General features: G+C 44.2%; 1 protein-coding gene across 2 annotated transcripts; it reads left to right on the top strand.

Annotated features, from left to right (window-relative positions):
- The first annotated feature begins 2243 nt into the window (after window positions 1-2243).
- Window positions 2244-22122, top strand: HDC (histidine decarboxylase). 2 transcript variants are annotated; one of them, XM_061594834.1, is made up of 12 exons: window positions 2244-2350; window positions 5236-5408; window positions 9158-9271; window positions 11156-11278; window positions 12785-12919; window positions 14190-14333; window positions 17421-17487; window positions 17910-18072; window positions 18179-18269; window positions 19583-19681; window positions 20847-20948; window positions 21199-22122. In XM_061594834.1, exons 1-12 carry the CDS (start codon window positions 2323-2325, stop codon window positions 21955-21957), a joined length of 1998 nt encoding a protein of 665 aa, XP_061450818.1. In that variant the 5' UTR covers window positions 2244-2322; the 3' UTR covers window positions 21958-22122. The 2 variants fall into 2 exon arrangements, with proteins under 2 accessions (XP_061450818.1, XP_061450819.1); XM_061594835.1 differs by lacking the exon at window positions 2244-2350 and adding an exon at window positions 2462-2474.
- Window positions 22123-24282: the final 2160 nt, after the last annotated feature.

Consider the following 24282-nt stretch of genomic DNA (forward strand, 5'->3'; position numbering starts at 1 on the left):
TCCCACATCCTGGCATCATATCCTAAAGTCTTTGATCTTTAGGCTAAAGATCAACAGAAATGCCACGATAGCACCTTGGAAATGCTCCAGATCTTCCAAACTGGAGCCAAACCCCATTTTCAGACTCCAGTGGCCAGGCTAACTATTCTTCTTGACTGTGTGATGCAGGGGTGGAGAACCGGTGGACCTCTAGATCATCTGTGGTTGGTGCAGTGGTTCAGGCAGGGTGGCGTTGACTTCCCAATGCCAAGCATCACTGGTACAACAGAGAGGAAGAGAGGGAGGTGCGAGGCGCAGGGTGCTCAGTGTGGTGTGGGCATGGCAGCAGGAGCATTGGATTGGGCTTGTGGCAGGAACTGTCAGGTCCCAGCCAGGGAAGTCCTCATCAGACGAAGCCTAGGAGGCCCCAGCCCTAGCTGAGGTTCCATTTGAGGGTAAGGAGCCAGGATCCTATGATGAGGGCCAGGATGGGCCATCAGCACCCAAGGCAAGTTCAGCCTCTGGCCTCCAACGCCTAATGGAGACCCGGCCCATCTGGAGGAGACCCCAACAACAGGCCCCAAATCCTTGGGAGTAAAGGTCTGGCTGGAGGTGATCAATGGGAGCCAGCTGAGGTTTGGGGTGTGGGTCAGCAGCTCCGAGAGCCAGTGTGGTGTAGTGGTTAAGGTGTTGGACTACGACCTTGGAGACCCACACAGCCATGAAACTCACTGGGTGACCTTGGGCCAGTCACTGCCTCTCAGCCTCATGAAAACCCTATTCATAGGGTCGCCATAAGTCGGAATCGACTTGAAGGCAGTACATTTGCATTTATGTTCAGCAGCTTGAGCATAAAAAGCCCAGCACTGGGCTAGAAAGGCTGCTGGAACAATATCTGTACAGCTGCTCTGTACCCGGCCTGTCTCAAGATTACCTGTGGAGCCCAGAACCGTCTCTTGCCTTGCCCCTTACCTACGTTGCTTACAGACTGCTTGGCTTCTGACCCCGGACTGCTCTGACTCTGATTCTTGCCAGACCCCCTTGGCTTTGAGGTAGACTCTGGACTCTGACCTGGATATAGGGATGGAAAGATCTGTCAGTTTCATTCCTCTCAGTTTCTCATTTTTCCAATCTTAAATTCAGGCCTCTACATTTCTGCAGCAATGTGCGGATATTATTTTTTTAAAATCCTCATGAAAATTCTCCACCACTTTAGTGCAAATTTCTCCAAATAAACACATTTTTGTAGGCAGTTTATTTATTACATTTATACCCCGCCTTTCTTTTCATGACTGAAACCCAAGGCGGCTTACACATGGTTCCCAGGCGGTCTCCCATCCAGGCACTGACCAGACCTCACCCTGCTTAGCTTCAGCAGGGTGCTGGCCTCATGTGCCTTCAGACCATAGCTTGGGACCACGTATATATTTACATGCATTTCCTCCACCTTTCCTCCAAGGAGCTTAAGGTGGCATACATTGTTCTCCTCCCTCTCCATTTTGCCCTCACAACTACCCTGTGAGGTAGGTTAGGATGAAAGATTGTGACTGGTCCAAGGTCACCCAGCAAGCTTCATGGCTGAGTGTGAATTTGAACGCTGGTCTCCCAGGTCCTAGTCCAACCTTCTAACCACTACACCACGCTGGCTTATTTGTTGTAGGTAGGGAGATATTTAAGAATTCTATGGCATGTTATTATTATTTTTTATCAACTTCTGCAATTAACTTTGGTTGAATTCAAAAACAGCAGAGCACTGTCTCACGTTGCCTGAGCAATTTCACCCAAAGAACCCATTGCTAAATGCTTAAAAGATTTAACCCGGTGCAGCTTGGATCACCTTGTGTGTGCTTGTGTATGTGTGTATGTGTGTATGTATGTGTGTATGTATGTGTGTGTGTGTGTGTGTGTGTGAGTGTGTGTGAGTGTGTGTGTGAGAGAGAGAGAGAGAGAGAGAGAGAGAGAAAGAGAGAGAGAGAGTTATTTCTTACTTCCTTCACTACAGTTGGCACAACTTGTCTGGGTGACCTGTCATAGTATTCTGTGCTTCCGTTGTACTGAAAATATTAATGGAGGCCCCAATTTGCTCAAAGGGATGATGCTGAACATCAAAGGTATGCTCTGAGAAAGAAGCAAACTGGGGAGGAGTCAGGCAGGCCCTCATCATTTCCTAATAATTTGCTGACGTAGGATCTACCATGCCTGGCAGATAAAGTAGGGTATAAAAAGGGGATGCAGGACTGATGAGCATCAGTTGAGAAACGGATGAGCTGCCTGCAGGCCACTCCTCCACTCACAACCACTGCCCAGTTTGGAAGAGGAGATCCTTAGGGGGGAAAAGGCATCATGGACCAAGAGGAATACAGACAGAGAGGTGAGTAAATCAGCAGGTGTGAGGGCAGATTTTACAACTTGTTGGAATTCCCTTCAGGTTGGGCCGGTGCTTTTATAAGCTCCAGTGGCTATTTAAAAGAATCAGGGCAATTCAAGGAAGAGAGGTAGGTCAACAGCTGTTCATCCACCATAGCTTAAATGGAACCTCCATGGTCAGAGGCAATAGATCCCTGTAGTAGGGACCAAGAGGAGAAGACTGTTGTTTGCATGCCTTACATGCAATCTTCCGAGGGGGCCTCCTGTCAGGAACAGACTGCTGGTTCTAACAGAGGTGGCCGCTTCAGGTGCTGGATGCTGAGGGATAGGATGGCAAAACTGATTGTCCTGACCTGGCATCCTCATGTGCTTTTGTATGTTATTTTCTTTTCTTTTGAAGCACACTTCCCCCTAGCATGTGCATTTTTGTAAACATTGGTTGGTTGGCGAACTGCATTGCAAAAATTAAATAAGTGAATTTTGAAGGATGGCTGCGTTTCAGTTCTCAGATGGTTTCAGAAAGTGTGGATTGGATGGATTCAGCTTAAAATGCCAAGTGAATTGAATTTCTCACTCATCCCTACCAGGAAGGAGGGATGAGATGATGACACCCCCCCCCAAACACAATGTTACGTGAACAGAAGCTGACTGGAGCGGCTGTCTGTGTTGACTGGTGCCCCTTGGGGCTGGTAGGGTGGCCCTCCAACTCCCATCGGCCTCAGCCAGCATTGGCGATGGCAGGGTTGATGGGAGCACTGCAGTGTAGTCTCATGCACGTTTCTTCAGCAGTCCCACTGTTCAACCAATCTTATTCGCAGCCTTTCAAAAGCAATCCTATGCAGGTTTGCTCAGGATGGGGCTTATACCCTAGTACAGGGGTAGCCAAGGTGGTATCCTCTAGATCAGCCTTTCCCAACCAGTGTGCCTCCAGATGTTGTTGGACCACAACTCCCATCTTTCCTGACCATTGGCAATGCTGAACCTGAGCCCTTGATTATTATTTATTATTTTTATACCCTGTCTTTCAGGACACATCCTTCAAAAGCGATTTACAAGCAAATTCAAAATACAGTAGGAAAGTCACAGTAGGGCAAAATCAAAATTCACCCAGAACCTTCCCACAGAGCAGTCAGTGATAAATGGCCCTGTGCAAGGGTCCAGTTGGAACAGGCTCTGATGTCCCTTCTCTGTCTATCTGTCTCTCTCTCTCTCCTCCCTGTTCCTTCTCACAGAACAGTTGGTGTCATTTGGCCCTGGTAGGAAGAGACATCCCAGCTGAAACAGGCTTTGAAACCTTCTTCACCTGCTTTCTTCACCTGCTTTCATATGCAGGTGGGGAAAGTTTCAGGCGTGTGAGTGATTACAGGAATGTTTTTCATTCCTTTCTTTCTCCTGAAACCTTCCTATTCTGCAAGCTCTGAATACTCCAAAACTCCTTTCCAGGGTGGCTGAAGCCCTGAACAGGAACAAATCTGGGATACACTGCCACATTTTTGTTGGTTCTCACTTGTCTGTATCTAAAAAGCCCGGGGAGAAGCAGCTGAGTGAGCTCGAGGACATGGAGAGGAAGACAACATTGAAACAGCAAACAGCTTCGCTGTAACAAATGCCTGTCGCCCTTCTGCCTCTCGGGAGCTGCCGCCCCCGCTAACACCACCTCCTCTTTCTTGGCGGTGCTGATAATGATAATGTTGTTATTTAATTTAATTTTTGTAAATTGTATTGTTTTTATTGTATTTTTGTTGTATTCCTACACCTGTGTTTATTGTTCTTTGTAAGCCGCCTTGAGGGCCTTTGGCCAAAAGGCGGGGTATAAATAAAATTTGATGATGATGATGATGATGGTCCAACAACATCTGGAGGCACACTGGTTGGGAAAGGCTGCTCTAGATGTTGCTGGACTTCAGCTCCCATTGTCCCTGACCATTGACTACACTGGCAGGGGCTGATGGGAGTTGTAGTCCAACAATATCTGGAGGATACCACCTTGGCTACCCCTGCCCTGGTAAGTAGGTGTAATGATTGCAGACCCACATCAGACATTTAAAGCACGTGCAGTGCACATTTAAAGCACACAACTTCCTCTAACGAATCTTGGGAACTGTGGTGTTTTTCTCAGAGAGCTACACATTCCCAGCACCCTTCACAAACTACACTTCCCACAATTCTTTGGAGGATGTCACAGGCTTCAAATGTTCATTGGATGTACTTTAAATGTATGGTGTGGATCTGCCCTCCTTGTTTTGTGGCTTCTAGAAGAGCAGTGTGCTCTGGACACTATCCCAAAGTGTTGAGTTTGAGCTGAACATTGGGTGATGTCTAAAGGCTCAGTCTGTGGTGATTAACCAGTGAAGGCTCATTCACACTAGAGATGGGGAGATCTGTCAATTTCTGTTCTCTCAGTTTCCCATTTTTCTAATGTTAAATTCAGTCCTCTACATTTCTGCTGCAATCTGATTCTTTAAAAAAAAAATCCTCATGACAATTGTCCACCATTTTAGTGCGGATTTCTCCAAATAAACTCATTTTTGCAAGCCGTTTCTCATCATACCATGTCTTGTTGCATATTATTTTCACTCATATATTCATTTTTATGCACACTTCCCCTAATATAGGCATTTTTGTGAATATTGTTTAGTTGGTGAACGGCATCCCAAAACTCTAATAAATGCAAATGTCGAAGGATGGCTGTGTTTCACATTGTTTTGGAAAGGGCAAATTTGATAAATTCTGCTTGAAATGCGAACTGAATCGAAATTCTCCCCCATCTCTAATTCACACATGCAAGTCATCGCTTTGATACTGCGGTGATGAGCGTGCAGGTGTAAAATGACTCTCCAAACCAATAAGAATGTCTGTCTCAGAGTTCACGCCTGCTACTTCCTCCAGGGAAACAGATGGTGGACTACATCTGCCAATACCTGACCAACGTGAAGGAGAGGCGGGTGTCTCCAGATGTGCAGCCAGGTTACATGAGAGACCTGTTGCCTGACGGAGCTCCTTTTGAGCCAGACAGCTGGGACAACATCTTCAAAGACATTGAGGAGATCATCATGCCTGGGGTAAGGAGGACATAGAGTGGGATGTGACAGTGGGGAATGCTCTCTGCCTTCCTCCCCTACTTCACTCTTTCCTAGAGACCCAGTTCTAAAGACCTATTTGCAGGGTTGTATCTAGGGGAGGGGCAAATAGGGGTGACTGCCTTGGGCCCTGTGCTTTGGGGAGAGCCCGCACATGGCACCAGTGGCCATGGATGGCAGCCAACCCAGATTCCCACCTCCTCCCTTTGTAGAGCAAGGCAGGGAGGGAGGAGTTGGAGGGCCACGAAGGCAGAGGGGGGAATGTAAAGGAGTGGGAAGAAACAGCCCCTGCAAAAGAGGCAGCGAAAAAAACAGGAAAAAGTAACGGGGGAAGAGAGGCTGCCGCCCCCATTGCCGTGAAGAGGAGGAAGGGTGGCAGACACGGGGGTGGGAGAGATAAAGGCAACTAGGGGGCACACAGTGTGATTTACCATGGGCTGCCCCCACCCCCAGGGATGGCTGTGCCTGTTTGTTTACAGCTGCCTTCTTTTGAATGAAGATCTTCTTGAGCTGCTGCATATATGGTGCCACTGGAATATATAATGAATATTTTTTGTATTTTAATGTCCTCATGGAGCTGAATGCGGCTTGTGATTAGTGTAATGGTTGGCACTTGGTTTTTAGCCATCGTGTTTTCATGGCGTTTTGTAGTTTGAAACTTGCATTGGGTTTATCCTGTGAATGGAACGGAAGCCACCATAGGAAGGTTTGATGGTAAAAGTTGGCTTTTTTAAAAAAAAAAGTTTTTAAATTTGTTTTGTTTTCATATATTTTAAAGTCTGCTTTTATGATGTTTTCAAGTGCTTTTAGTGCTTTTGTTTGCCGCCCTGGGCTCCTACTAGGAAGAAGGGTAGGATATAAATGCTTCAGGATCCTAAGCTGCATTTGTTAGCCATGTTCTATGAGGCTGATTCTGATATTTTGTTTAAATCTTTGCTGGGTTTTTGTTGTTGGTGGTGGCAACTCGCTTAACCATATCTCAGGGCTGGAAAGATGCTGCGAATTATTCAGTGGATGTGTGGTATAAAAAGGCCATGTACATTGGAGAAACCAACTCATGAACTTAAATTAATTAGGGGAGAAGCAGCACCAGAGGACTTTGCTGCGGGTGTGGTGGCCTCTTGTAACATATGGACAGACAAATGACTTCTCGCCACCTCCCAGGGAAATATAATTTTGTTTGGAATAATCAATGAACGGTAACTGACTACAAAATAATTCATGAATTGCAAAGGAATGAAGCATAACTTGTATTAATTAATCTGGTATAAATGGAGATGAACACCCATCTGATTTGTGGTTTTGTTAAGTATATGAAATATTGATTTGTGTATGATTGTGTATTTTTTTCTTGTTTTATAATGTAAGATTTTAATTTCAGTAAAGTGTGTGTTGGGGCAAAAATAACGAAGCACTGTGAAGGGTCTCTTTCTAGAGAGATGAGTAAAACCTTGGCTGCTGCGACACAGCAATGTATGGACAAATATTATACTGATAGATTCCCTGGATTGCTTTTAATCGGAGACTCCATTGCAAGTTGGCCCGAGGATTGCTCTCTGGCCGTTCATGAGCCATATCTGGCCCGAAGGCAATCCTTTGTGTAGTGATGAAGAAGAGGGAAGCTGGGAAGTCTCTGGATGAAGTCTCACCTCTGTCACAAATTCAGTAGATAATAAATGGTCCCTTCAGTAAATCACTACTCTGTCACTCTCAGGTATCTACCAAATATGGAGATAATACTGGCCTACCTTAGAATGCTTTTGTAAGGTTTACCAAAAATAACATATACGTGAAGCAGTTTGAAGACTTGAAAAGTGCTGTATCAATGCTCAGTATTTATTATTTTGCGGATAATAGCGGCACCATAGATATGGATATAGATGGCATGCATATGCCAAATAACAATTCTATGCTGCATGCAACACTACATTTTTGATAACAGTGACAAATCTGGCTCTTTCTTGCAGCAACTCCCTGCCCTCTTTAGATAGAAGGAATCATTGAACCCAGAGAAAAAGATACTTTCCTCTGATGGCTTTCCTGTTTGCAAATGTATATCATTTCCTCTTTATGGATGGGTTTCCATTTCCTCTTAACAAACATGTATCATCTGTGTGTTTCACTGAGATAAATGTCTCACTAAAGCTGAAGCATTTATCTTCTAGCCTCAAACTGTTATATTTCCTTTGACATAGACTAAGAATCTACAGATCAAATGGGGGACTGTAGTCATCCCCTTGGCAGTATAATTACCGGGGCAAAGGAGGACAAAGATTCTGTGCCATTAATTCAAGTGTGAAGAGCCTTTTTTGCCTGTCAAGGGCTGCATTTCTTGCAGGGGTAATCGGGGGGGGGGCGCTGCATGTTAGTGGTAGGTGGGGCCAGAGCCAAAAGTGGGTGGAGCCAGAGCAAACATGGATGGCGTTTGCTATTAATAGACAGATGCTTTTCAACTAGGCCAAGAGCTGTGTGAACTAGGCTGCAGGTTCCTCATCCTTGCTTTAACTGTTGTGCAGAAGAAAGAACTTCAGCAGGAACCACAGGGAGGTATTTTCAGTTGTGGCTCTCTGCCTTTGTAATTCCCCTTAGAGCAGACATGGGGAAGGTTTGGCCCTCCAGATGATGCTGAACTACAACTCCCATCAGCCCCAGCAAGCATGGCCAATGGCCAAGGATAATGGGAGTTGTACTTCAGCAACATCTGGAGGGCCAAAGGTTCCCTACATCTACCTTAAAGGCTTGCTCGACGCTATTATCTCTTTGGTGCTTGACAAAGTCCTCCAGGTTCTTAATTTTTTACAGCTATTTTTTCTACTGCTTTTAACTGCTGCTTTTGTTGTTCAGGGTTGCGGATTTATTTTGTATTGTTGTGTTTTAGCATTTCAAGTTGTAAACCACCCTTGCGGCTGATGTTGAAGAGAACAGCCTAGGAATTCTTCAGTGAAGAATAAATGCAAAACAATGCAGGAAAATTAGAGAAGTACTTAATGGAGGGTCAGACTGTTATTGGCCACTAGCCATGATGGCAATATTGTACCAACCCTGTCAGAGGCCATGTGCCTCTAGTAAATGCCATTTGCAGAGATTCACAATTGGGGAGAGGGCTGTTGCACCGATGTCCTGCTTGTGGGTTTTCCATAGGCGTCTGGTTAGCCACTGTGAAAACAGGATGCCTTTGGTTTGATCCAATAGAGCTCTTCTTACATTTCTGATCCCTGAGTAACAACATGCACATGTCAAATATTCCTCTTCTGCTCCTATCAGAGAAATCCTGCACAACTGTTCAATCATTTTCTGCTACATTTGGCAGAAATCAGACACTCCCCCTCATCTAATTAAGAACATAAGAACATAAGAAGAGCCTGCTGGATCAGGCCAGTGGCCCATCTAGTCCAGCATCCTGTTCTCACAGTGGCCAACCAGGTGCCTGGGGGAAGCCCGCAAGCAGGACCCGAGTGCAAGAACACTCTCCCCTCCTGAGGCTTCCGGCAACTGGTTTTCAGAAGCATGCTGCCTCTGACTAGGGTGGCAGAGCACAGCCACCATGGCTAGTAGCCATTGATAGCCCTGTCCTCCATGAATTTCTCTAATCTTCTTTTAAAGCCATCCAAGCTGGTGGCCATTACTGTGTCTTGTGGGAGCAAATTCCATAGTTTAACTATACGCTGAGTAAAGAAGTACTTCCTTTTGTCTGTCCTGAATTAGTTTTCTGACTCTTGTTTCCAACCCAGGTTGTCCATTGGCAGAGTCCACATATGCACGCCTACTTTCCAGCTCTCACCTCCTGGCCTTCACTCCTGGGGGACATGCTGGCAGATGCCATTAATTGCTTGGGATTTACATGGGTAAATGACAACACTTTTCTTAAGAGATTTGATGCTGAATTTGTGCTGTTCAAAAAAAAAAAATCAGGGTTATCAACTGATTAACAAATTTGTAGTTGCCTTTTAATATTCATTTATTATATTTAAATACATGTTTATACTGTATATGACTGGCATTTCAATATATTTGCCTTTCTGAGAAATTGTGGGAATCAAGGATTATTACAATTCATTTTTTAATTAAAATTTGTACCTATTTCATTACAGAGTTCTATAACTATTTTCCTGCAAATCCTGTTCCAGATCAATTCAATTCCACTTCTATTACCCCCATTTGTTATTCCCAAATCATCTCTAGAGTTAGTCATATTAAATTAATTTATTTCCCCAAATTAGTATCCCACCCAATAACCCAGATTTCCCCCCCAGCTGCTGGAAACCACAGGAGGGGAGAGTGCTGCTGCACTCAGGTCCTGCTTGCAGGCTTCCCAGAGGCATCTGGATGGCCACTGTGAGAAAAGAACCGGTATGGTGTAGTGGTTAGAATGTAGGACTGGGAGATGGGAGACCAGGATTCAAATCCTTGCTCAGCCATGAAACTCAGTGGGTGACCTTGGGCCAGTTACTGCCTCTTATATCTCCCAAGGTTGTTGTGAGGATAAAATTGGAAGGGGGAGAACTATGTTTGTACGCTACCTTGAGCTCCATGGAGGAAAGATGGGATATAAATGGAATAATAAATAGAATGGGGGACTAGATGGGTGACTTCTTATGTTCTTAATGCATTACCTGCTCAGAACAACTGGAGGGACTTAGGAAAAGATTCAGGAGCTGCGTCCCGTGGGCTCAACACTAGCAGCACCTCTGCCCTCACTGGCAGCCTCGCCAGTTAAAGCCAAGCTTTGGTGACTCCAAGAACTTCTTTTTCTTTGGCAAGATGACGTCAGGCAGGTTTAATACTACCATGTCGGTACAAAGGAGCCTGTTTCAGCAGACGCTAGGGGGCACTCGTGTAAAGTGTTTAACGCAACAGCAAGGTAGAACAGAACTGCAAGGTAGAAAAGGGGGAGAAATTCATTCAGTTTGTATTTTAATGTGATCTAATTTGCTCCTCCTGAACTTATATGTAAACCAAATGCACCTGTCTTTTAAGATTTCTCCAAATTTTACAGCACAGTTCTCCGACTTTAAAAAAAATCCATACAAATGCATATATTAGTGGAAATAATATAGAAACAAGAAAGAAAAATTATGTACAAAAATCCATATGTGAAGCCTCTGAGCCCCACTAGTACAGTTACCTCTTCATCATAGGGTGGTGAGGGTGATTACCTTTTCCTTCCCTGAAAAATACATAGAGATGAAGCAGGAAGTTGCAAGAGGGATGCTCTTCTGTGCTTTTCAAAGGTCAGATTCGTTCCTCTTGGTCTGGCTTTAACCCAGGTCCCTTGGAAAAGCAAAATGTGTGTGTGTGTGTGCTTGTACTGTATTTCTTCCTCTCGGAGGCAGGAGGCTGCTCTGAGGAGAAAAGGCAGAAATGATCTGAGGAGCCCACGGCACTCACTCAAAAATTCAACCTTAAAAGTTTGGCAAACCCTGTTCAGGGTTGCCTTCACCACCTGCCTCCTCTATCCGTAACAGGCAGCCTCAGGCTTCAGCCTCTCTCCTTTCCGCAACTCCATCCGAAGCTCATAAGATGCTGGGAAGAGTCTGGAAGTTTGGACCACCCTTCTCTACCTGCAGGCCTCTTTGAGCTGGTTGCTGGCACTGCTACGCATGAGTATGCAGCTGAACTAGCAACTACTTCCTCCTCTCCCTCACATAATGCATATTTTAGACCAATGGCATTTGGCCCAGTGAAAAAAGGGTTTTCTTACTTGACACAGGCCTTTTTCACACTCGTAGGCATCCAGTCCAGCTTGCACGGAACTGGAAATGAACGTGATGGACTGGTTGGCCCAAATGCTGGGTCTCCCAAATACGTTCTTGCACTATCATCCAGACAGCAGGGGTGGAGGCATACTACAGGTAAGCAGCCAGCACTGGAGGGCTGTGTGTTTGCTTTGCTTTTAATCTAACCATGCTCATAGCTTCTAACGCAAGGATGGGGAAACCTGTGGCCCTCCAGATGTTGTTGGACTCCAACTCCCATTAGACCCAGCCGGCGTGGGAGCTGTAGTCCAGCAACAGGCCACAGATTCCTCATCCTGGTTCCAGCGGCTTGTTTGGACATCGATGGAAATGGACTTGCGCCCTAGTTTAGGGCTACCAGGGAGTAGTTCAGTGATTCCTCTGCAGACGAATGTGTAAACCAGGATTTTGCCTTTGTCAGACCTCTAAAACTTTAGGCAAGCAAGCACGCATTTTCAGTCGCATCCACCTCATCTGCAGTATGAGACTAATAATACTGACCTACCTTACAGAGTTGTTGTAGAGATTACAGTGAGAGTGTTTGTGATGCACCTTGAACATTCAAGAAGCATGCTATAAATGGTAGATATCAATGTTATTTATTGGAATAAATGGATAGTGGGTGTCATCACTAGCCTAGGATGAAATGATTTGCAGCTCATAACCTGTACTGGTGACAAATATGAATCAGCAATGTGTTGAGCAAGGGAGGGTTTTCAGGGGGAGGGGGAGATCTAGCAGGAGCATGTGTGTAAAAGGTCCAAGGTCCAATCCCTGATTATTTACAGTTTAAAAAGCATCAGGTAGTAGATGACAGAAAAGACCTCTTCTGACCGTCAGTCAGATACACAGCATTGGGCTAAACAGTCTGCCCTCGGTCACTTCTGGAGGACCTGTTTATTGAGCATTCGTTCTCATCTCTTCGCGGGGGAGGTCATATGATATCATGTCAAGCAGAGATGGGGCAGCTCTGGCCTAGCTTCAGCACCTTGGACAGCTCCTTGAAAGTTCAGACGAAAACCTAGAGTGGATTCCACTGCCCCACTGACATGGAGCCGCCACTGCCTCTGGGTCTAGCTGTCTGACCCTTCAAACTTGCTCCAGTTCGCACCCCTTACTGGCCTTGCTTTGCACCTTCCTTGAGTTCTGGGCCTGCCTGGAAGGAGTACTTGAACTCTAACAATGCTTCTTGCTTGCTTGAATGGAGAACAGAGAGGGGGATGTGAGTGTGTGTGTAGAAACTAGCCTACTCTGCAAAAATAAAATTCACATGAATTGCATACGGCCCCTGGAAGGTTGCCTGCAAACAAATGTGGCCCTCAGGCTGAAAAATGATCCCCACCCCTGATGTCAAGCAGTTGTTATACCACATTTTCCAGGGCATTTTCTCGTCACTTTCCTTACTGCAAAATGTACATTGTGTGTGTTTGGGGGTGGGTGGGAGGGAGTTAGGTGCATGAGGGTGCCAAATCCACTTTAACTGTGCAGTCTGAATTTACCAGAATGTGATTGCATCCTGCCCATTAAAAAGTGATAGTCTGGAAGTGGCCCAGGTATAAGGCAGCATCCTATATTGTGACGGAGGCTGCTGTTATTAATCAAGAGGTGTTTTTTTTTCTGCAGAGCACAGTTAGCGAATCCACCTTGGTTGCTCTGTTGGCAGCAAGAAAGAATAAGATTCTGGAAATGAAAGTGTTGGAGCCAGACATAGATGATTCTGTTCTGAATGCTCGCCTTATTGCTTATACCTCAGATCAGGTAAATTACTGCGTGTGTGGGGGGTGGGTAGGTGGGTGTACAAAAGAGAGAACTAGTTTTCAGTGGTAAGCAACCTGGTGCTCTCCAGTGTTGCACTACAACTCCCATCATCCCCGTCTATTAGCTATGCTGGCTGGGGCTGATGGGAGTTGAAGTCCAAAACATTTGGAGGGCACCAGGTTGGCAAAGGCTGTCCTAGTTAGTGTCACAGATGCGGCTCCCCTCCACCCCTTCTGAGCTGGCAATTGGGGAGAGCAATTGGAAGTGGATTTGACTCAGGGGCTTCCAGTTCCTGATCCTGAACCTAGATGACAGAGTTGCTTCATGCATTTTGCTTCTCCCTACGTTACGACTAGAATTGTATAGGGCAGCCGCGCTTATGAGCGCAAGGGGAGGCTTCCTGACAACCTCTTGTTTGAGCATTCCTCCTGATTTGTTTGCAGGGAGGCTAGACCATGTTGGCTATTCCATGAGCGTTCATTCTGATTTGTCTGTGGGGTGGTAGATGTCATTGCACAAAAGCAGGATCCCCCACTTTTCTTATATCAAAACATCTGATCTTTTGTGTAACCTGAATTTGCCAGTATGTGTATCCCTCAAAGTGGTTAGAGTGTTGGCCTACGACCTGGGAGACCAGGGTTTGAATCCCCACACAGCGACGAAGCTCACTGGGTGACTTTGGGCCAGTCACCGCCTCTCAATCTCAGAGGGAGGCAATGGTAAACGCCCTCCGAATACTGCTTACCATGAAAACCCTATTTACAGGGTCACCATAAGTCGGGATCGACTTGAAGGCAGTCCATTTCCATTTTTCCATGTCCCACCCGAAAATGGTGACCCTTTGGAAGCGCCCCGTGTTTCGATGGAGGCTTTTGTGCATATGGTGTGCTTTTTGGGACAATGTGCAAAATCATCCATGCAGTGCAATGCATGGCCTTACTTCCAAATATTACACACCGAGGACGAAATCTGCTCATGCCTTCAGCCAGCCCTAATTGTAATTGGATTGACCGTAGCTCAGTGGTAGAGTGCCTGCCTTGCATGCAGAAGGCCCTCAGTCCAATCGCTGGTATCTCCAGGTAGTGCTGGGAGAGACTCCTGCTTCAAAACCTGGAGAGCTGCTGCCAACCAGTGTAGACAATACTGAGCTCGGTAGACTAAGGGTCTGACTCACTATAAGGCCACTTCCTATGTTCCTACCTGTTGCAATAAGGGCTGTTCTAGACCACCAGCAATTGAGTCCCTGGAATCTGCTTGCTTGTCTTCTCAGGCTCACTCCTCTGTAGAAAAGGCAGGTTTAATTTCCCTCGTGAAGATGAGATTTCTGTCTGTCGACGAAAATTTTTCCCTGAGAGGAGAAACCCTGAGAAAAGCCATTGAAGAAGACAGAAGGCGTGGACTGGTACCCATCTTTGTAAGTTTTGCTGTCTCCTCTGATACATGAAGCTGTCTATTTCGGGTTCTCCAGTCTTACGTTTGGCTCTCCACATTTCCACATCAAACCACATTTTTCTTTGTTTTAAAGTCTTCATGAAAACGTATCAACACCTTAATGCAAATGTCCCCTTAATATATGTCTGTATGCAGTTTTGCCTAACGAGGCATGGCTTTTGCACAGCAATTTTCCTTAACATAATGCATTTTTACAAAGATATGCATATTTTAATGCCCACTATACTGCAGTATATGAATGTTTGTACACATGGCTTGACTGGAGAGCTGAATGGCAAAATTTGCAGAATTGTGGATTTCAAAGGAAAGCTGCATTTTGGAAAGTGTGAATTAGGTGGGTGTGCCTTTGTATGAGAGCAGAATCAAGTCCCTCCCCCATTCTTAGTTCTAGCCCACCAGCTAAAGACCAGTGCTTTAAACAATCGTGTGTATTACTTCAGTTGTGAAACAGTTAACATTTCTCTCCTTCCCAATAATAATAATAATAATAATAATAATAATAATAATAATAACAATAATAGCATGGAAGAGAAATTTGGTTTGGTTGGCAATTTAATGTGAACCTTCCTAATTCTCAATAAGTGAACTGCAAGTCAGCTGTCTTTCAAAATTTGCACTTCTCTGAATTTTGTGATGCGGTTCTCCAGCCAAAACATGTGTACAAAAATGTGTGTATATGGGGAAAATGTGCATAAAAATGCCCATATCAGTGAGAGTATTAAAAAAATGCCCATAACAATGGGAGAAGAAGAAAAAATACAAAAATGCATTATGTCAGGGGGAATTGCTTGCAAAAATCTGCATATTAGGAGAAATGCAACTAAAGATGCTAAGGAATTCCCATGAGAACTCCTTAAAAATGTAATTCACAAACTGAGAGAAAATAACAAGAAATGGACAGGAAGCAAAACTGACAGATTCATCCATCCTTATGACCACATTTTGCATCATGACAACAGGAATAAAATGAAGCTTGCTTGTGCCGTAGTTCAGTGATCCTGTATCTGCCTTGTATGCAGAAGGTTCTGGGTTCAATCCTTGGCATCTCCAAGAGAGACTCCTGCCTGAAACCCAGGAGAGCTGCTGCCAATCAGTGTAGACAGTACTGAGTTTGATGGACTAATGGTCTGACTCAGTACAATGCAGTTTCCTATTTATTTATGTCATTTATTAGATTTATATCCCGCCTTTCCTCCCAGTAGGAACCCAGGGCGGCAAACAAAAGCACTGAAAGCACTTTAAAACATCATAAGAACAGACTTTAAAATATATTAAAATAAAACATCTTAAAAAAATATTTTTTAAAAGCTTTTAATTTTTTAAAAAAAAAAATGGTTTAAAAACATCTTAAAAAGCAATTCCATCACAGACGCCGACTGGGATAAGGTCTCTACTTAAAAGGCTTGTAGAAAGAGGAAGGTCTTCAATAGGCACCGAAAAGATAGCAGAGATGGTGCCTGTCTAATATTTAAGGGGAGGGCATTCCAAAGAGTTGGTGCCACTATACTAAAAGTCTGTTTCCTATGTTGTGCGGAATGGACCTCCTGTTAAGATGGTATCTGCAGGAGGCCCTCACCTGCAGAGCACACTGATCGACTGGGTATGTAAGGGGTAAGACAGTCTTTCAGGTATCCAGAACCTTGAACTTAGTTTGGTAGCTAATAGGTAGCCAGTGCAATTCTTTCAGCAGCAGGGTGACATGTTGGCGATATCTTGCCCCAGTGAGCAGTCTCGCCGCCGCATTTTGCACCAGCTGCAGCTTCCAGACAAATCTCAAGGCTTCCTGTGTTCCTGTCCCAATGCTAAACACATTTATTTGGGGAAAAGGCAAAATTCTGTTGTAGAAAATTATAAAAAAATTAATGTAAAAACAGCATTGAATGAGCACCTGTAACCATGTACATCTGGCCACCCTAACTATAAATAAGAAGAAAGGATGCTTGCAATGCCAGAATCAGCTCTGGGGCCCCCCAACATGCCCATGCCATCCCAGGTGTTGATGCTAGCCTGTTTGCCATTGTCCCAGTCATCTGCTGCCCTCTGGATGGTCATTTGGGGGCTGCAGAGGTCATTTAACCACCACCGCAACAAAACACATGACTGTACTTTATATTTTTGCTTAGTCAGATTGAGAAATGGTATGAATTGAAGTGAATATTTCATGTGATTTTTCCATGTGTATCAAAGATTGAATTAAAGGTGGGTGGCTGTGATGTAAGGACCCTGTACATTGAAGTAAAAAAGGCAGTTTCAGGTTCTTTGAGAGGTCTGTAAATTTCTCACCTCCCTTTGTAAAGTTCCATCCCACCAGAACCATAGTTTTGATGTTTTAAATGGATACACTTCCCCTCTGCTTCGAATTGGAAGAGTCTAGAAAGCTTTCATAAAAATAAAACCAGCCAACTGAAAAACCAGGTTGCAAAAACAGATATAGGCCAAGCAGCTGATTAAAAAGTGGTAAGAAATCTGGGAAGAGCTAATCAGCTGTTGCCTGCTGCAATAGCAAAACAAGCTTATGCATCGGGACCGGACTGATTTCTTGGGGCAGAGGGTTTCATAACCTCGATCAGGAGTAGCCAATGTGGTGCCCTGCAGAATTTTCGGACATGTCTTGGTCGGGGATGATGGGAGTTCCACTTTAGCGACATCTATAGAGTCCCAAATCTAGAACCTCCCATCCACACTTTTAACAACAAAAACTTTTTTAAGGGGAGTGAAAACGATTGCTGAAGAGAAACACGATAGCTGCTTTTCAGAGATGAAGGCATGATAGCGCTATCCTTACTTAGAGCATGTCCAGTCATTCTTTTTGTCTTCTTACCATCTCTGATTAAACAGGGTTTTCTAGCTTGCCAAACACTTGCAAAGCCTGTTTGAGCAGGAGCTACAGCGGGCCAAAAGAAATGAGTGAGGACTTGAATTAACACCTTCGGTTCTCTGAAAACAGTGGCCTGTCTCCATCCTATGACTCGACATTTTGTTCACCAATACATTTCCACTGTTTGAGAGGTTCTGCTGTATTTCCTTGAAAACTCTGTTTTTTTCCTAGGTTTGTGCAACACTGGGAACAACGGGTGTCTGTGCTTTTGACAACCTTTCAGAGCTGGGTCCGATATGTAAGTAGTCACAACACTTCTCAAAAGGGACCTTTCCAGCTAATCTAGATGGTGATTCCCCCCCTCCCCAAAGAAAATATCTAATTCTAGGCTAGATATTATTATCAGGGTGGTCTCCAGGGCTGAGGAGACTATTTGCAAGGTAGATTCCCAGCCACCATTTTATATTTCCCACAATAACCTCTAGCATCTCTTTGGGATATCGCGGGAAATTAAAACGGCAGCTCATATTTGCTTATGTGATTTCCATCTCTGACCTCTGATGAACATGCAAACTGCAGAAATTCCTGCTCCCATTTCTGACAGGATTCTTCACCATCCCTCCCTGTGGCATCGTAACATGGAGTTCTGCTATGAGTAGCTTGTGGCTTTTGGCCTGAGCCATTCTAACTTTCCCAACCCTGTCTTTAATTGCTCTTTAGCTTCCAAGGAGGGACTTTGGCTTCATGTCGATGCTGCGTATGCTGGGACAGCATTTCTTTGTCCGGAGTTCAGATCATTTTTGAATGGAATAGAATATGCGGATTCGTTTGCTTTCAACCCTTCTAAGTGGATGATGGTTCACTTTGATTGCACAGCATTCTGGTGAGTGTGGGACTCAAAGCATCCAGGTGCTTACACGCACATGCGATCCTAAATCTGTGGAATTCTTCCCCATGACCAATTATTATATTTCCCCCCATTTGTATAGGGTCAAGCACAAATACAAGCTACAGCAAACCTTCAGTGTTAATCCCATCTACCTCAGACATCCCAATACAGGGTCCGCTACTGATTTCATGGTGAGTAAACTGGCAGTAACTGGGGACTAAATTAGACCAGACACTAGAGATTTGTGTCTCTTTGTTAGCAAACAAACAAAAAAGCAGCAGGGGGCTGATTCAGAGGCGCATGTGAGTTGGGGGGGGTAATTCTCTCTTCCTTTTTCATTTTCCCCACAAAACAATCCCAACATTATTTGCCTTGTTAGGAAAAACATACATATATACATATTTAGTTAGTTAGTTATTGTATTTGTATACCGCCCCATAGCTGAAGCTTTCTGGGCAGTTTACAACAATCAAAAACAAATATACAAATTTAAAAACACATTTTTTTTAAAAAGCAATTTAAAAACACATGCTAAAATGCCTGGGAGAAGAGGAAAGTCTGACATGCATAGTACTCAACAAGTGTTCTTTTCGCAAATCATCTTCCAGAAGGCTGGGGAGGCATTCTCTTTTCACTCAGTGATGCTGACTTCTGATATCCTGCTCTCCTCTTTGCCCAGCTGGTCAGGTTTCAGGATGAGTCATGATTCAGAAATTCCCCACACATCTCTCCATTTTATCGTAGGCTGTGTTAGCAGGGGTGCCGCCAGGGCAGGACTTTGGGGCAGAAGCCCAGGGCCCCACTCAGCAGGATGAGCAGGAGGGCCCCCAAACACAACAAGCATGGCTTCCTGCGTTTTGAAGTGGAGTGATGCACACTGCTATCTAAAGAGCCCCCTTCCATAAGACCACTGAATCTAGAGTCTAAAGTTACCTAACTGTGCCACACATTAGGGAACATCATTAGTACCTACCTTAGGATGATGTCATTGCCCATATATGAGCAGACAGTGTGTGTGGGAGGGTGATGAATCTCTTTGCTCTATGGGTTCTTTCTATCCAACATAATGGTTGGTTGGTTGTACTGCCTTCAAGTCGATTCCCACTTATGGCGACCCTATGAATAGGGTTTTCATGGTAAGCAGTGTTCAGAGGGGGTTTACCATTGCCTCCCTCTGGGGCTGAGAGGCAGTGACTGGCCCAAGGTCACCCAGTGAGCTTCATGGCTGTGTGGGGATTTGAACCCTGGTCTCACAGGTCGTAGTCCAACACCTTAACCACTACACCACACTGGCTCTCCATCCAACATTCTAACTGGGTTTTTAAAAGGCACACTTGAGCCCCTCGTGCTGCTAGCTGGCTGCATTTCAAACACTAGTGCAGCCATTAAGATGCGGGATGAGATCTGAGATAACATGGCTTTAGTATCTTTGATTTCAGTGGCAGGTTGCAGTGCCCTCCCTGTTTTGTTTTAAACTAACTTGTTGATGATGTTTGATTTACAGCACTGGCAAATCCCACTGAGCCGAAGGTTTCGCTCTCTGAAGCTCTGGTTTGTGATTCGTTCATTTGGTGTGAAAAAACTTCAAGACCATGTCAGACATGTGGGTGAATTAGGACTGAAAGTGTAAACATGTGATTAGGGATGGGTGAATCTGTCCATTTTGGTTTCTCTGTTTCTCATTTTTCCACTCTTAAGTTCAGTTCTTCACATTTCCATATTCTAGTTGCCCAGCTTTTTTTTTTTTAAGTTCTCATGAAAATTTGTCAGCATTCTTGTATGCTGTTCTCCTAATATAGACAGTTTCATATGCAACTTTGCCCAATATACACAATTTTGCAAAACAATTTCCTCTGATATAATGCCATGTTATTGTTATTTTCACTAATATATGCATTTTCTGCACACTTTACCCTAGCATATGCATTTTGGTACACATCATTGGGCTGAAAAGCTGCAATGCAAAATTCAGAAAATTGTGAATGTCGAAGGATGGCTGTGCGTTGGTTCATGTATTGTTTCAGAAAATGTGAATTAAGTCCATTCACCTTTAAGTGTGAACTGATTCAAATGTCTCCTCCATTCCTACGTGTGATGCCCTCTCGTTCCTCTCCATAGCGAACTAATTAAATGACAGTTACTGAGACAGCTGGATAAACAATAAAACGTATGCATCAGTGTTGGCTGGAACACTCAGCAGCGAGTTCAAATGGCTGCATGTAAAGGAACACAGAGTTGTATCCAACGTAGAGCTAAGTTAAAGTCACTTAGTGGTTTACTTGTTCCGCTGGTGAAATGTTTTGCGCCAGCAGAACATTGTTGTACAAGAGAATGCAGACGCATTCTTTTTTGCACCATAGATTGTGCAATCTGTTGCACAACGAGGTTTCCTCTAGTGCAACTGCTGTGTTGGGTCCTTCTGTTGCACCGTATTAAAACTCACCCATCTGCTAGCGAAAGAGCCCTTGTGCTAGCAAACAGGTTGAACATAGTTCACAACTTTGGCCGATGAGTCAGAAAGGCAAGCTTGCTAGCCAGCAGTCCTCCAGCTACCAGGCCCAATTGTGCTGATGCCAATGGCAAGTAGATACACCTACCATTTTACACCCTTTCTGTATGTTAAAGAAATCTTACTGCTTTGAGGATTATCAGGGATGCCACTTTCATCTGGGGCAAGGAGATGGTGGTTTGATTTTATTTTTGCATTCAATGAGTTCTGTGATGCTCTGTTGAAAATAACAACTGCTTATACTTTTTGGAAATGGCAGGGCACCGAGGTGGCCAAATATTTTGAGTCGCTGGTCAGAAGTGACCCCCTGTTTGAGATCCCTGCCAAGAGACACCTTGGATTGGTTGTGTTTCGTTTAAAGGTAATAACTTAGCTTCTCTCTCTCAAATTTAACAGTTAACCCTCATCATAATACACAGCTGTGGATAAAGAGCAAAGAAAAAAATAAGAAAAAACATAATTTAGTTCACAGAATTTATTTCAATGGGATTGGCCCAAGACATATGATGGAAACTGGCATATTAAGTGTCCACGCCTTGCAAGCAATGCCTGCCTCTTTGAAAACAACTTGTATGTGGATTTTCATAATATATCTATCTTTTTAAAAACAGGGCCCCAACTGGATGACAGAAAAGGTCTTAAAAGATCTGAACAAATCAGGGAGGCTCTTTGTTATTCCAGCAACAATTCATGACAAGTTCATCATTCGCTTCACGGTGACATCTCAGTTTACAACCCGAGACGACATCCTACGAGACTGGAACCTCATCCAACAGGCTGCAGTGCAAGTCTTCAATATGCATGGTACACCAGAACCTCTCAGTATCTCAGAGGAAGGGGTCCAAGTCCGCAATCTGATAACCAGCCCCAGTCCTAAATCAACAGGTGCTACTTCCCATTTTTTCTTAGAGGAAGGAGAATGCAAAATGTCCCAAAACAGGATAACTGTGCAGCCTCAAAGAGGATCTCTCAGCCCCCCTCCGTGGTGGTCCAGTGAGCATGTGACCATGCCACAGGATCCTCATTTGGATGACTGTTTTACAGAAGGCATGAACTCCACCAACCACAAGGTGCCCTCGTTCTTGATCTTACCTGTTCAAAGCAAGAAAAAGACAGCCCGCTCTCTCAGTGTGCCGACAGCTGGTTTTTGGGAAGCAGGCCATCCAAAGGTAGCCGCCGTAGAGGGCACTGGGAAGAGCGGACCTTACGTCAAGGAGAAATTCCTTTCCAAATTGCCCAGAGAGATACTGATGCTCAAGAAAAGTGCACTCAAGAAACATTTGAAATTTTACAGTGTCCCAAGTTTCCCTGAATGCACCATTCAGTGTGGTCTCCAGCTGCCGTGCTGCCCTCTACAGGCCATTGTCTAATATTCCTTAGCCCTTAACAGCCTTCTGACCACCACCCCTGGCAGCAAGAACTAAAGCCTGCTTATTCTCATGCAATACAATCATCTATGGCCCTCTTTAATATTTATATATATAATTAGTTTTGGAAGACTCTCTGCTATTTTTTTTAAAGCCTGTATATTTAATAAGTTTAAAAGATAAATAAAATTATTTAGCATTGTGTCTGGAGTTTCTCATTTCATTGCAGATTTTCCTCTTCCATTTTATCGCTCATCATAGGTGTGCCATTATGGATTGGTAATCTATCATACTAAGTAGGGGTCAGCAACTAGAGGCTCCCAGGTGAAAACTGGCCCCTTGCCAAGGTATTGACCAAGATACCAGCCTAGAAGCAAAAGAAGCGTGGAGAAAGGGGCATCCAAGGCAACAAAATTTAACGGAAGTCCATTTTGGAGGATTGGGGTCACTGGCATGCATTTTTATGTATACTTCATCCATGTATATGTACAACTTACTTGGCATAGCAAAATTCAGAGAAGCACCAATTATGAAGGCTGGGTGTGCTTCAGTTTGTATATTGTTTCAAAAGTTTGAATTAGGTAGGTTCACCTGTAAATGCAAACTGAATTTTGCCCCCCATCCCTATGTGTGTGTACATGTAAATACAGAAATCTTGGGCTTTTGCTTGGCTAGAATGTAGCCTATTATGCCAAGATAAGAGTCATATCCATAGCTTCATCACTTTTTGCTCCTGGCCCTACTCATCACCACTGGCAGACAGCCCCTAAAAAGTTCCCCACAAGGACATGCAACTCTGATCCCTGCCCCATGAGGACACATCCCAAGTCAAGGTTGTGTTACACCATCCTTTCCCAGCCTTTGCTGGCTGCCATTTCCCATCATTCCTGGCCTTTGGCCATGCTGGCTGAGGCTGATGGGAAATGACATCTGGGGACCCAAAGGTTGGGAAAGGCTGTCTTACACTTAGGAATAAAACCCGCATTCCCAAGAAAGTTATCTGCATTCTGCATCAAGAAAAACTAAATCCTGCAACCTGCACAAAATTGCCCAAGAAAGGCAGCTTGCATTTGTCTGCTTATCTTGCATTATTTGTTCCGTTACTGCTAAGTTACCGAGGTGTGTGTGTCAAGAAGCTCTGAAGAGTATTGAAGCAGCCTTGCATTCTCTGATGACCGCAAGTCCTAAGTGGGCTTCTCTGATTTTTGCTAAGCATACCCATAAAGGCTAGATACTTCTTCAGCAGACAAGCTTTATCAAAGCTTTTTTTAGCTAGCAAATAGACCACAGAATTAGGCAAAAGCAGGCCTCTGCAATGAATATGCTGCCCTGGGCTCCTGCTGGGAGGAAGGGCGTGATACAATTTAAATAATAAAATAAAAATAATAAATAAATAAAATATTACACCTGAGGCTTACACTGCCTGTTACCAATGGAGTTCTCCAACAGATCTGATTCAGCAGTTTTTTAGGCCCCAAATTCAGGGTCAGTTGCTGCATTTTTATTAATCAATAGAATTAATTTCTTAATTAAGAGGATGCTCTTCAAACTCTGAAACAGGAAATCGTACAAATGCCATTTTGCAGCCAAGAGGTTAAGCTAGTTCACATTTTGGCTCTCAGGAAAAATACAAATAGGGTTAATCCACTTCTAACCAGTGTCAAATTCCAAATATTCCAGGCAAAGATAACTTATGTTAACACTTTGTATATTTGAAAGCTACTTTACAACCTGATTTTTGCCTCCAGAACATTTCTGCATGGGACAGACAAAAAGGCACTTCAGTGTCTATGGGTTGAACTGGGATTTTAAAATGCAAATACAACCTCTCCCCCGCACTGTTCTGCCAGACTGAAATCAATTTACAACATAGGAAGGCCACATTGCTGGACCGTAAGGGTTGTAGTCAACTCCGTCCCAATCGCAATTTGTTGGAAGTGGGGCAAGAGCAACTCCTGTTTGGGTTCTTTTGTTTGCATTCCAAAGGGAAGATAGAATTAGGGTCCTCCAGCTAGCTAGGCTTGCCTGCCTTTACCTGTGCTGTTCTCTACCTAACTTCTTTCTGTTGTAAACTGATATGCTCAGGGAAGCTTATCTGTCCCTCCTTCCTTATGTCTTCTTCTTCGACTGTCCGAGAGGAGACATTTTTGTCTTTACTCTCTTCTGAGCCATGACGGCAATACCCAAGTCTGGGCATTGCTCCTCCAACTTAGTTAGTTAGTTAGAACTAGGTATGCCTTTCCTATCTACTATGTATTTCTCTAAATAAAGTAGCTTTTCTTATTTTACTAAGTCTTATGTCTCAGCAATCTAAATGCAGGGGAAAAA

This window comes from Rhineura floridana, chromosome 14, assembly GCF_030035675.1.
Source record: "Rhineura floridana isolate rRhiFlo1 chromosome 14, rRhiFlo1.hap2, whole genome shotgun sequence".
NCBI classification, from domain to species: domain Eukaryota; kingdom Metazoa; phylum Chordata; class Lepidosauria; order Squamata; family Rhineuridae; genus Rhineura; species Rhineura floridana.

What these genes read in the sequence shown, in the direction of transcription:
- HDC (XM_061594834.1), top strand. Translation starts at nt 2,323, where the DNA reads ATGGACCAAGAGGAATACAGACAGAGAG. An exon ending in AGAGGAATACAGACAGAGAG is followed by an intron (nt 2,351 to 5,235) that starts GTGAGTAAATCA and finishes TACTTCCTCCAG; the next exon opens with GGAAACAGATGGTGGACTAC. An exon ending in AGGAGATCATCATGCCTGGG is followed by an intron (nt 5,409 to 9,157) that starts GTAAGGAGGACA and finishes TTTCCAACCCAG; the next exon opens with GTTGTCCATTGGCAGAGTCC.